Here is a 12942-nt window from a genome sequence, read left to right on the forward strand (position 1 = left end):
CAGAGCATTGGGCAGCATCACTAACCTCTGCCATAGGGCACATGAGATTCCTAAGGCTCTCATCACTGCAAAATTCACCAGAGGTAAGGAGCCCTGATTTAGACAAACCAGACTCCAGGCCGATAAACAGGTGTTCATGGAAGTGGGTGATTCTGGACTGCTATCAACATGCTGGTATCTGGGATACTCACTCTAACTCCATGAATGCAATCCCCTAACATGTTCATTCAAAAATTATATACATATCTTTGGCACGTGATGGTATCTTAGAATAAACATTTGATGTTTTGGTTCATATATAAAAAAGAAAAAGAACATATAAAGGGAGAGAATAAAGTATTGGGGACAGAGAAAGAATTGGAGGGGAGGGAATGGGGAATAGACTTGATCAGAACAGATTATATGCATGCATGACATTCTCAATGAATAAAGAAATGAAAAGGAAAAAAAAATCTCAATTATGCCTGAAGAGATCAGCTGAACCTCGAAACCATACATTTCATATAACTCAGGTTTTAGCATCTTGCGCATGCATCTTATATGCACAGCAAGGATGAAGATGGCGTACTTACCTTGTCTCCAGACACCAGGCAGCTCCCACTGGTACTCCAACTGAGGATGGCAATGTCAATGGTGTGTGGCAGGGGCACTGTGTGCTGCTCCTTGTCCTGCTTATTAAACACTATCACTTCTCCAGTTTCCCAGCCAATAGCCAGAATAAGCCTTGTCGGGTGCCAGCACAGTGAAGTGGCCTGAAAGGACCTCTCAATGTGGGTGTCAGGCACAGGCTCACCCTGTGTGGGACAAGAAGTAAAACCTCCTGTTGTAGAAAGTGATAGGTACATCAAGAAGCCGTCTAACGCATAAAACTCACATCAGTACAACACACGTGTGGATACTAGAGGCTAATGATGGGTGTCTTCCACAGTCATTCTCATTATTTTTCATTAGAAAATTATTGGGAGCTGAAGAGACAGCTTCAGCTCGGCACTTATAAGTTCTTGCTGTTCTCCCAGAGACCTGAGTTCAGTTCCCAGCACTCATGTCAGATGGCTCACAATCACTAACTCCAGCTCCAGTAACCTGATACCCTCTTCTAGTTTCCAAGGGTCCTGGCACACATGTGTGTTCACATACTCACACAAAATAAACAAACACGTTTTAAAAGACTATCATGTATGTATGAGTGTGTGTGTGCATGTATGTGTATGTATGTGTGTGCCAAGATTGGTGTGGAGATCAGAGGAAAACTTGAGAGAACTGGTTCTCCCCTTTCATCATGTGGATGCTGCAGACTGAACTCAGGCCACCTCACTGGGCTTGGCAGCAAGCACTTTCACTCATGAACCTTCTCATCAGCTCACCTGATTTTTGAGACAGTCTCTCATTTGAATCTGGAGCTTACTGCCTCAGCTAGGCTGGGTGGCGAGCAAAACCCCAGATCTTCTGGCCCTCATATAGAACAGTTCTTTTATCCTGCCATAAAGGTTCAAGAGCATGCGTAGATCTGAGCTCCTGTGCTGTACACGCCTTCTCTAACTCTTCGTGATTCATCTGATGAATATCTTCATCAGGCACCCTGACCTCTATCGCTATGAGAAAAAAGATTTTTGACTTTTTGGAAGTCACCTAGCTTGTGGTAATTTGTTATAGCAGCCATATGAAACTCGTGTAGTTTAAAAGGGTCAACATGGGGCTAGAGAGATGGCTTAGCGGTTCAGAGCACTTACTGACCTTCCAGCAACAACAGGAAGCTCATAACTATCTACAACTCTAGTTCCAGTGGATCCGGTACCTTCTTTTGATTTTGGTGATATGCACCTGGTGCATGTATACACATGCAGGCAAAAGAATCATACACGTAACATAAATTAAATCTAAAGAAATCCAAAGGGCCAACATGAAGAGCTGAAGGCAGCATGCATGGCACAGAGGGTCAGATCTAAGCATGCTCCTCGATGGCAGGGATAAAAGAACTGCCTGATATCAGGGCTTCGGAGCTGGGGAATAACTGGCCGTTAGGAAGAATTGATAAGGAGAACTCTAGTGCTAAGTTCTGCTGCCTTCTGGCCTCCATGACTCAGGAGGAGGGAACACAAGAGCTGAAGCCAATGCTGCTCCGGGGACTCACTTGTTCAAGGTAGATGTCTACGTTGCCTCCAGAAGACGGGCTTATAGATGCTACTGCCAAGAATGGATGGGTGGGATGCCAGGTAATGTGAGAGGGGGAGCTAGATGCATCTGGAGCTTTGATTCGGTGGTCAAAATACAGCGCCATGATGGTGCACGGACCTAGTCAAGGAGGAAACCTGCAGGGAGGAAAAACCCACCCAGAGTAACTACTTATAGAATTATAAAAGGGAAACAAACCTACAAAGACATATAGCAGCTTAAAAATGTTTCTTAAATGAATTCAGGCAGATTTATTTGTTAGAGATCTCTATTAAGGAGAAGTATAAAATTAGAAGCAAAGGCTTGAACTTGAAATGACCCACGGTGTGCTGGAAAAGAAGTAAAATTCATTGCTATTAAAGAGAGAACTGAACAAGGAATAGAAGTACTGAACCAGGGATTGCAAATAATTCTTGGTCATTCTCATTCCAAACATGTTAAAACAAAATAAAAGCAAACTGCCCACAATAGAATATCTGTACGGAGAAAAACAGCATTCAACTTCTCCAGATGATGTGAGTTCAGTTCCCAGCACTCACATAAGGCAGCTCACAGCTGCCTAGAACTGCAGTTCCTCTGGGATCTGATGCCACACTGGCCTCTGCAATACACACACACACACACAAAATAAGCCAAATATAGTGGCAGAAGCTTTCAATCCCAGCATGTAAGAAGCAGAGATCCCAATGTGTTTGAGGCAAATATGGTCTACTACCGTGAGTTCCAGGTAGTCAAGGATATAGAGTGAGACCTTGTCACAAAATAAGAAAAAAAAAAAAAAAAATCTGCGGGGCAGTGGTGGCGCATGCCTTTAATCCCAGCACTTGGGAGGCAGAGGCAGGTGGATTTCTGAGTTCGAGGCCAGCCTGGTCTACAGAGTGAGTTCTAGGACAGCCAGGACTACAGAGAAACTCTGTCTTGAAAAAACAAAAAAACAACAAAAAAAGTCTAATTTTTTTTTTTAAATGGGCTACATGACAGCTTCGATATGTCAATTTTTATACATTGTTTTAATTGTTCATTCTCTCTTTCACTTATGCTTAAGTTTTTTATTGTTCTTTTTTTTTTTTTCAAGACAGGATTTCTCTGTGTAGCCCTGGCTGTCCTAGAACTTGCTCTGTAGACCAGGCTGACCTCAAATTCACAAAGATCTGCCTGCCTCTGCCTCCCAAGTGCTGGGATTAAATGTATGTGGCACTACTGAGCAGAACACTTAAGTTTTAAAATGGAATTAGCCAAGTAATTAAAAAGCTATTAAATAAATTTTAGGAGGCAGATGCTCACAATAAAATAGTTATTTAAAAATCTGTTAATGGCCTTAGTTCAGAAACAAGTTTCAAGAATCTAGGCCATAAAACAAGAAAAGGGCAATTTCACTTTTTCCAGTCAATTGATCCTCATTTTTATAGTTGTCAATCACTTTCAGAGGTAAGTGCTTCCAATCAAACCAACTCTTAGGAAAGCTAGTTAAACTCATTATACCAAGGAATCATACTAACAATTAGGCTTAAACACAAGCCTCCTTTCAGAGAGTCTCAGGAACAAGAAGATGGGTTCTAAAGTAGCCTTTTGGGGTAATGACCAATGATCTAAAGTCTAGCTCTCTAGGCCAGAATAAGTCAGTAGCTACATCATGTAGACATTACTGAAGGACTGTGTAGGTGGTCCAGTCAGGTCATGCTATCTTTATAACCAAGAGGAGGATTTTGGCTTTCTTGTCTTCCCCCAGCTTCATACTAAATGCATCCAGAGGGACCCACAGGGCAGCTCGAAAGTCCAGCAGGGGGCTCTAGGACTGTGCAGAGGACAATTCTCTTGAAGCCAGCACAGAGGGTCCTGGCAAGACATCTCTAGGCCCCAGGCCGATCCCGGAGGAGCCCATCCCATCCCCCAGCCACTCCCCACTCTAGCCCCAGATCCCTTTGCACCTCAGGTATAGAAATCTAACTTCGCCAGATTCCTTGTGGCCGTGTTGCCGGGACAACGCTGCTAAGGAAAGCGGAAGCAGTCGAGGGACAGCCGCACCTCCTCCCGAAAGGATGGCTGGCGACTTGCAGCGGAAAGAGCCGAAGAGAATCGGTACCTCCCGAGGCAGCTCTGAGTCTCAGGACCAGAGTTTGGGCTTCCTGCTAATGGGTGGGCCAGAACTATTTGCTACTCAGGACAAGCTCCGTCAAGCCTCCTGATACTTTCCTCCTTGAGTTCATCCTGCCCACCCCATCACGCAGGCCATCAGCCAGCACCTCGCGGAGCTTAGTTGCATCGCCTCGGATGGGAGGGCGGGGCTCGAGAGCTTCTAGGGGACGTTCTGAGTACCGGACGCCGCCTTGGAGTGTGGCGCGTTGACGCCTCGGGAAACCGCTGCAAGCAGTACTCAGCAGAACCTAGCAGCAGCAGCTAGGCACAGGGTTCCCTGGGCGACCGTGTGCACTTCAGCCAGAGTTAGCCAACGGCGGGTGTCGCTGGAGAGCAGGCGCAGTAGCACGGTAAACGCCAACGAGCCAAGGGGATAACCAGAGGCGGGGAACTCCTGCGAACTGGGATACTCATTTTCAAACGTCACATGCGTAAGCATTGGAGTTTTTAAAAACATTTTCTTATAGCTTCGAATGGGAAACGTGTTAGTGGGCTATGCTACAGTATATTTATGGTCCTAAACCTGTTTTCGGAGTGCATAGTCCCCACCCGAGTTCCCGCGCACTTCAAGACGCCCCGCTGAGGCGGTGATTTCTTCTCACGCATCCGTCAACATAGTCTCAGCCAATCACAACCAGCACACTGATCCTATTGGCTGTCGAGTTCGCCAATCGGAAGAGACGCACGACCCGCAAGGGCGCGAGGTTGCCGTCACAACACGCCCCACGTTGCGGGCCCACCCCTGTACACGGTGCGGGCGCGCGCACGTAACGCCTGCTGACCAATGGCAGCCTAGCTGGTTGGGCGCGCCCGCAGAAAAGCTGGACGTGCTCGTCTTTTTTTGCCGGACGTTCGCCCCGCCCCTCTCCGGCGCGGACTTCAGGTCCCCGGCGGCCGCCGTAGCCGGAACAGTTTAGAGCGCGGCGTCCCGGGTGTGGGAGGGCGAGTGGCGGCAGCACCTGCGCCGTCAGCCCTGTTAGCTGCGCGCCGGTCCACTGAGAGGACTTCGAAGGGAACAGTGCTCGGTGACCGCGTCTGACACACGACCATCAGCCCGGCGTCGCGGCCTCGCCGCAGCCGGAGCTGCCGGGCCGGGTCGATTCTGCGGAGGCCCGGGATCCGGGAGCCAGGCTGCCGGGAAGTGTGGATGAAAAAGGTGACCGCAGGCTGCATTTGGGAGCCTACGGGATCCGCGGAGGGGCCGCGGTATTCGCGGGCTGCGCCGTGTGTAGCCAGCGGTCAGCTCCTCAGGAAGGGTCTCTCACCCGAAATGGGACAAAGGGTGTGGAGCCGGGACGAGGCCTGCAGTGCCCGCGCCTCCCACGGTCAGGAAGTGACGGGTTTCGGTGACGGACTCCTATGGAGTCCACCGCCGCCGGGGAACGACCGGAATGCGCCTGGGGACACGGCCTGGCGCGCCGGCAAGTAGGTCCTGTTGGACTGATGCATTTTGCTTGTTGGCGTTGGCAGTGCTGATTTTGGGAATGGGTTTCACTCCCTAGCACAATGACAGGGTTTTGGGAACCTTGGTGAGGGGGTTAGAAGTGAATAGATTCGAAGAGGAGAAGTCTTGTGCCATAAAAATCATTTAGCGTGGGTTTGTGTCTTGTGTGGTTCTGTGCCAGAGTTTTCTTAAGGTAGTATTTGAAAGATCAGTGCCAAACAGGAAAACTGCACACCATTTTTTGAGCACCATTTTATGGTGTCACTTCGAGTTTTACATCCCGGTGTTTACCTTCAGTCTGTTTCTTCGTTAGCATTGGTGCCTTGCTCTGTCTGGTTTTCTTATTAAGTAGAATGTTTTCAACAGTTGTGTTGAGCCTAGAGTCTGCTGAAGAACACAGTGTTTCTCTATCCTGGTTCATCACTTCCACAGCCTGTGCTTGAGATGTTGGAATGTACCTAAACGTTAGTTTATTCTGAGTGTAACTTCTCCAGGCTACAGACTATTATTTTGTTTATCGATATTTTATGCCAGTGGTAGAAGTTAAAGCAGGAATTTTGTTGTTTCCAGGATTGTTTACATAGTTCAGTTCTGATTCTTGAAACCCGACTGGAACATAACAGTGTTTGCTGTCACTTTTCCGGTGTTCCCTAACCTGTTCCATGCAACAGGCTTTGTTGAATGAGAGGTGTAGTCGGTCCGTCTCCCATCTCCCGCCTGGGAAGGTTCCCGGAGTGCAGAGCCTCTCACTCTTGCATGCCAGCTTTAGAGAGAACGGCAGTTTTGGCCCATGGAGCACTGGGGGCTCTGAGGGCGGCGCGGGCGGTTGCAATAGGCAGTTGCGCGGCACGATCGCGCGCGGCTCAGAGCAGAGGGGAGGCCAGGGGCCACGGGCGGTGCGGGGAGCGAGGCGGCCTCAAGCTGGGGGCCATGAGCTGCAGCGCCTTGGGGTAGGTGGCGGGACAGCGGGACCCAAAGCGCAGAGGCCAGGTCATGCTGCTGTGCCTTGCGCGGCTCCGGGCAGTGTTGGTCTACCTGGGTTGGGGGCATCCAAGGGCGGGGGCGGGGTCCCGGTCCGGTCGGGCTCAGCACTGTGCGGGCCCTCGGGCGGGCGGCGGGCGGCGCTGGAACAAACAACGGCCGCCATGTTGGGAGGCCGGCGGTAAACTTCTGTCCGCCGCCCGCCTCACTGCTCCTCCGTCTCTCTCGCCGCAGGATGACAGTGAAGTTGGGTGACACCGGCAGCGGGGAGGAAGGGCTCAAGAAACTGGGCAAGCGGACGGCCGATGAGGAGTCGCTGGACGGAGAGGGGCCCGGCGGCGCGGACGCGGCGGACAGCAGCAGCACAAAGAGGGACGGGCAGACCCCTCGGGCTGCCGGAGCCCCCGCACCACCCAGAGGGTTGCCGACCCCGTCCCCACCGCAGGGCAGCCCTCAGGACCAGCACCATTTCCTAAGGTCCAGCGTGCGACCCCAGAGCAAGAGGCCTAGGAAGGACGCACCCTGTGCTGTGGGCAGTAGTGGTGCCAGCGGTTCCGGGCCGCGAGGAAAAGGTAGGGACTCTATCCTGTGGCGTCTGACAAGACCTCCTCCGGTGGCACTTGCAGGGGCACGTGCCCCCTTCCACTCCTTGGAGGCTGTTGCTTTCCTCTTTGTACTAATATACGGAGCAGTGATTGTCCTTTCTCTGGGCAAGAGAAATAGATTCCCAGAGGGTCCCTGACAGTTTTTCACTGATTGCCATTTTAAATTACGAACAATAGCTCAGGTATAGGCAGAGAGAAAGTACCTGCTCTATTTCCACACCTCAAGTAGTGGCAATGCAACAAAGGAATTTGTAATTTATGGGCTTGGGGGGGGGGGGGCTGTTTGTTGATGGGATGACAGAGATTGGCTTTGGCTTATTGTCTTCCACCAAAGTGTTCCTAGCTTGAAAGTATGAAGACAGAGAACTGGGACACTTAAGAGTTTCAACTGAGGTATATTTGGTGACACAGAAAGAATCCTCACTTGATGAAGTCAACAGTGACCTATCAGGGGCAGCCCACAGAACTGTCTTGTGTTGAGACTGTAACTGCTTTCCTGAAGCCTCTTACCAAAGTAAAAAAAAAATGTGCCATGTGGGTTCTTCACATGTCTTTATTTCCCCGTCTGCTTTTCTCTGTTTATAGTTCAGCATCTTGGTTTTTACCTATGCAGGCAATTTGCTCTTACATTCTTTTCAGACCAAGTTTGCCACCCCCATCACCTCCTTTTTTTAAAAGACAAAATCTGCTGGTAGCTCAGGCTGTCCTGGAATTCACTAAGGCCTTGAGCTCATGGTTTTTCTGCCTCAGTTTCCTGAGTGCTAAGATTATATGCCAAAGCCAATATAGTTGATAGTTGACTTATATAACACTTCTTAAAAAACAACAACAAAACAAATGGGACATCAATTTTCAGTGAGTTCTCCATACTTACAGCTGTGCATGAAGACACACGACTTTAATCCAAGGACTTGTGAGGCAGAGGCAGCTAGATCTCTGTGAGTTCGAGGCCAACCTGGTTTACATTGCAAGGTCTTGACCAGCCAGGGCTCCATTGTGAGACTCTGTATTTAAAGAACAAAACCCAAAACATTTATTTATAGCAGCACTTTAACTATTATAGTATATTTTTCATTTTTTGGGGAATATTGATTTAAGTTACCAAGATGATCCTGGTAGTTTTAAAAAGAAAATATTTCAATAGCCAATAAAGACCTGTATTGAGGGTCTGACCCAAGTGTCCCATTAAGCTCACTTCTGCCTCATCCTGATCTGGAGTGCCTCATCCAGACTCATGGCATCAACAAAAGAATTCTGAAGTGAGTATGCCAGTTTAAAGATGTAAGTATGAAGTAACTTTGTATGTTTCCAAAACTAAAAGTCGCCTCACAGGTTTATTTTGGTATTAGAAAAACGTGAGTTTACAAAACTTTGTTGTTTTGTAAACTAACTTTTCACTAGAGGATACAGGTGTGCTAAAGCTTCTTGAGTCTGTGCTCAGCTCTTTTAACATCTACAGTGACTGTGATGTTTCAGGAAGGCCTACCTGTGGACTCCTGCCAATACCTCACCTACCACGTCCTGGCCCACTCAGTTCTCTCTGTTCATTCAGACTTGCTTTTCTGTCCAAGATGTACCCACTTGAGAAAAAAGGAACAATAGCAGTTGTTGATGCCTCTTGAAGTTTGGGTGCTGGGAAGAGCTGTGGCCGTGTGAGCACTGACTTAGAAGCAACTCTGTACATAGAAGGGGTGCTAAAGCTGGTGCTCGGCGGGCTGGGGGCTGGGAGTGATGAGACGGGGTTTGATGAGAAGAGGTTTCCGGTTAACTTCTCCCTTGGATCTTTGGTGCTTCTGGTTCTGATTTTTTGGGGGAGGGAGAATGGGGGTGTTCAAGACAGGGTTTCTCTGTGTAGCCCTGGCTCCTGGCTGTCCTGGAACTCACTCTGTAGACCAGGCTGGCCTCACTCAGAAATCCACCTGCCTCTGACTCCCAAGTGCTGGGATTAAAGGCATGTGCCACCATCGCCTGGCTCTGGTTCTGATTCTTGTCCATTATATGGCTATAGTAAAGTAAGCTATACTAGTGCTCCTAGGAGGGCAGTCTGTTTCTTCTGGCAGCTTCTTTTGCAGTGCCTACCTTCCTGCTAAGTTCTCTTGGTGGCTGCAATCCACTCATGTGCCGCACAGGCCGTTCAGATACACTTGCCTATGCCCTGGACATTCCCAGTCTGGCTTGGGCGGGGGGACACGACACTTTTGCTCAGTTATCAATCACCTCTGTCCACTGCCAGGAGAGATCAGGTGTGACCACATGCCTATGCACATTGTGTAGCCAACCCTCAGAACTGTCTCTCTGGAGGAACATTTCTTCTACACATTGGAAGTCTCCACCAGTAAGAAGTGAGGAATACCTGCATTTTCAGTTCTGACTTGGAAAAAAACACAATTTGCATATGTGAAGGCAGCTCACAGCTAAAGCAGTGGTAGTTGTTTTGCTAGTTGACTTCCATCTTTCCAAGTCTCATTGTGATGGAAGTTTGGAAAAAATGATTTATGGAGAAGAGGGAGGTCCTCCTTGTCTGGTTATCTCTGCATAGCTGTCCTTTCTTTGAGGACAGAAGAGTGGATACTTTGACTTGAATAAAAATTTTTCTAGTATGATTCTACATTTTTTTTTAAGTGATAAAGGGAGAGACTTAGTGTCCCCACAGCAGGCATTTTTCATTTCTATAACTTTGCTCTTGAATGGCTTTAGAAACTATTTTTTTTGTTTCTATCCTAAGTTCACCTGAAATCAAAAATGACAAATCTGCTTATTCTTCCAGTCCTGCCACATGCCAAACACACTCAAAGATCCTTTTGTGACTGAATCCAGAGTTACTGAGACTGTCCATAAGAACCTGGGTTAGGACCTAGGAGCTCCTGATGCTCTCCCTCAGTTGGCTAGTTTATGGACTGCTGAACTACTGAGTAAAGTGTTCATTTCTCAGAAAAAAGAAAAACAAATTGCTAGGTATGATGGCATAGCCTTTAATCCCAGCACTCCAGAAACAGAGGCAGGCAAATCTCTCTGAGTTGAAGGCCAGTCTGGTCTACTAAGCAAGTTCTAGGACAATCAAGGATACACAACAAAACCCTGTCTGGGCTTTTAAAAGAAAAAAAAAAAAAAAAAAGGCAAACACATACACTCTTGTCTTGCTTCCAGTCACACCCCCTGTGACATCCATTAGAATAGAAGATAGCATAAACATGTGATCCCTACTGACAAAAGACCACCAGTTTGTGATGTGACAGAAGGTAGCAGATCCCAAGGCAGAGAGGAAATGCTCAAGACTGTGTAATTGTATAAAATTTTGTCCTTGAGACAGGAATTCAACTCTAGCTCAGACTGGCTCTGAATTTACAAATGGACTGCCACTGTAGGCTCTTAGGTACAATATATTACTCAAAGGTTCATGATAAATTATAAAGTTTAAGGAAGTTGGTAAGTAGGAAACGTAACACCAGCTAGAGTTGAAAGCTCAGTATATAGTTCCTGCTGGCCTTTGCCTACTGATTACTGGGATTAAAAGCATGTACCACTACACCTAGTTCAGTTCCTTTTAAGGTTGAAGTGGATAGTTTCTATAGTGTCTAATGTGCTAGGTAAGACTGACTGCCTTTTGCTAGTAAAGGATGTTTTAACATCTGTTGGGGGCCGACTTTTAGCAGAAAGCGGCTATCAGCTTTGCAGCCATCTTGAGCCATATACCCTGACATGAAATTTAAATTACAATAGCCTACAACAGCTGAGAACACTCCGATAATCTTGGTTTAGATACCTTGAGATTAAAGGTGTGTGAGATTAAAGGTGTGTGACTTAAAAGTATGACTTAGAAGTGTAGAGATCAGATTTAGAGACAAGACCTAAGGGCATGATTAAAGGTGTAACTTAGAGGCGTGGCTTAGAAGTCAGACTATAGAAGACAGAACCAGAGATCAGAGAATATATAGACGGAGATCAGAGAATACAGGGGGTCATCAGAGATGAATCTCAGACATTAGGTAAAATCTGGCCTCACCCTCGCTCTTGCTGAACCCCCGACCTGAAGACCGGAGCAGCAGCTTGGGCCGGGATACAGTGGCCGCCCAAATGTGGGTCGGCCCAGGCCTCAACATTTTGCTCAGGCCGAGACATTTTTTGGCCACCCCGACGTGGGACTAGTGCGGTCCTCAACATTATATTTGAAACCATATTTTAGATTGTTCAGAAATTATTTCAGATAGCAAAGTCACAAATTGAAAATTGCTGTTATCATATATGGTATATGGAAGTCTTTTGTTAGGTTGAATAATGATGATCATAACACTAAAGAACAATGTAAAAACCACCTAGAACAGAAGATATTTCTGACAGTTTGTAGTTCTACGGACATAAAAGGTATTGGCCGTAGAAGACAATGAGGAAATCTCTGTGGTATTCCATGAGGAGGTCCTGTGTTTTTATAGAGACAGTGGGATTTTAGTTGTGATTTCTTTATTTGTGGGAGGAATGGGAGAACCTTTGAGGTGCAACACTGAGCCTTGCAGGCATGAGATGGGAGACTCAGTGGAAGGAAGGGAATCTGTTGAGGGTAAGAATCAAGGTTCCAAATTGCCTTCAGAGTATAAAGGAGGGCATTTTAGAGTCTGATCACCTTGGAAGACTCTCACAGAACGGTTGGTACATACAAATGGCATCTTTGGAGACTAGTTGAATGACCAGCATTGGAAGGGATCCTCATTTGTTTACTGAACACCTGCCATGCTGACCAAGTAGCAGCTTTGGATGTTAATGATGACAGGGCTGGGCCAGTGTTAGGTGTTTGGGGTCATCCATTGAGATCGCAGTCCTTGAATGCTGGCTTGCTTATAAAGAGTTCCTCCCATGTAACCTTGGTAGAGATGGTCTCTCTCAGATACCTTTAGGACTCTACAAACAAAACTGCTTGAACCAGCTTCTGATGTGAATGTCCTATGCCAGCAGAGACACAGAATCTGAGGTTACCTTTATGAGCTCTTGCCTTTTGCCATGCCTGTGTATCCTGTAAACTGTGGTGGCCTTGTTGGGCCTTGATGGTGTGTGCCATCCTTGAAATGCATACACAGGCCATAGGGATGCCTTTTTGTGCGGTGATCAAGAGTGGACAAGCTTGGAGTTGGTTTACAAACACCTTTCTTAGAACAGGCTAAATGAACAGGAGCCTGGGAATCTCCAGGACAATCACTGTGTCTCCTGACTTAGCTTGTTGCCTGCTATTCTGGATTTAACATTTCTAGTTCTTAGAAGGAAGCTCACAAACCCAAGAGACAAACAGACTGTCAAGACAGTGAGTTAATATTCTTTTAAATTTTGGCAGATTTTAATGGTATCCTCTGAAGTTACCACATGGTTCTTGTTCTCTCTCTTCTTCCCTCCCTTCCTTTTCTCCCTCCCCTTTCCAACTTTCTCTTCCTTTTCCGGTGACTGAACCCAAGGTCTTACCCCAAACCAGTCATGAAGTTTGTAAAAATGTATTTTTAAGAATTAGAAATCTTGGGGCTGGAGACAGTGGTTAAGAGCACTGACTGCTCTTCCAAAGGACCTGAGTTCAATTCCTAGCAACCATATGGTGGCTCACAACCATCTGTAATGGGATCCGAT

At 47.2% G+C, this 12942-nt stretch overlaps 2 protein-coding genes across 14 annotated transcripts in view; one reads left to right on the forward strand and one right to left on the reverse strand.

Moving 5' to 3' along the window:
• Ift140 (intraflagellar transport 140) overlaps positions 1–4912 on the reverse strand; it is an 87242-nt gene extending 82330 nt beyond the window's left edge. Inside the window, exons 1-3 of one of the 4 annotated variants that reach the window (XM_034507486.1) lie at positions 4101–4912; positions 2132–2309; positions 573–794 (exon numbers count right to left, since the gene is read on the reverse strand). In XM_034507486.1, the coding sequence (XP_034363377.1) occupies positions 573–794; positions 2132–2278 (369 nt within the window). In that variant the 5' untranslated portion in view covers positions 2279–2309; positions 4101–4912. The remainder of the gene's footprint in view (positions 1–572; positions 795–2131; positions 2310–4100) is intronic. The other 3 variants (XM_076937159.1, XM_076937160.1, XM_034507484.2) reach the window with 3 other exon arrangements.
• A 304-nt stretch (positions 4913–5216) lies between these two features.
• The window catches only part of Cramp1 (cramped chromatin regulator 1), a 52230-nt gene continuing 44504 nt past the window's right edge, over positions 5217–12942 (forward strand). For 3 of the 10 annotated variants that reach the window (XM_076937161.1, XM_076937163.1, XM_076937165.1), the window contains exons 1-2: positions 6568–6702; positions 6968–7305. In XM_076937161.1, the coding sequence (XP_076793276.1) occupies positions 6683–6702; positions 6968–7305 (358 nt within the window). In that variant the 5' untranslated portion in view covers positions 6568–6682. Of the gene's footprint in view, positions 5465–6566; positions 6703–6967; positions 7306–12942 lie in introns of those variants that run through there. The other 7 variants (XM_034506295.2, XM_076937169.1, XM_076937162.1 and 4 more) reach the window with 4 other exon arrangements.

This window comes from Arvicanthis niloticus, chromosome 6 (assembly GCF_011762505.2).
Source record: "Arvicanthis niloticus isolate mArvNil1 chromosome 6, mArvNil1.pat.X, whole genome shotgun sequence".
Taxonomy (NCBI): domain Eukaryota; kingdom Metazoa; phylum Chordata; class Mammalia; order Rodentia; family Muridae; genus Arvicanthis; species Arvicanthis niloticus.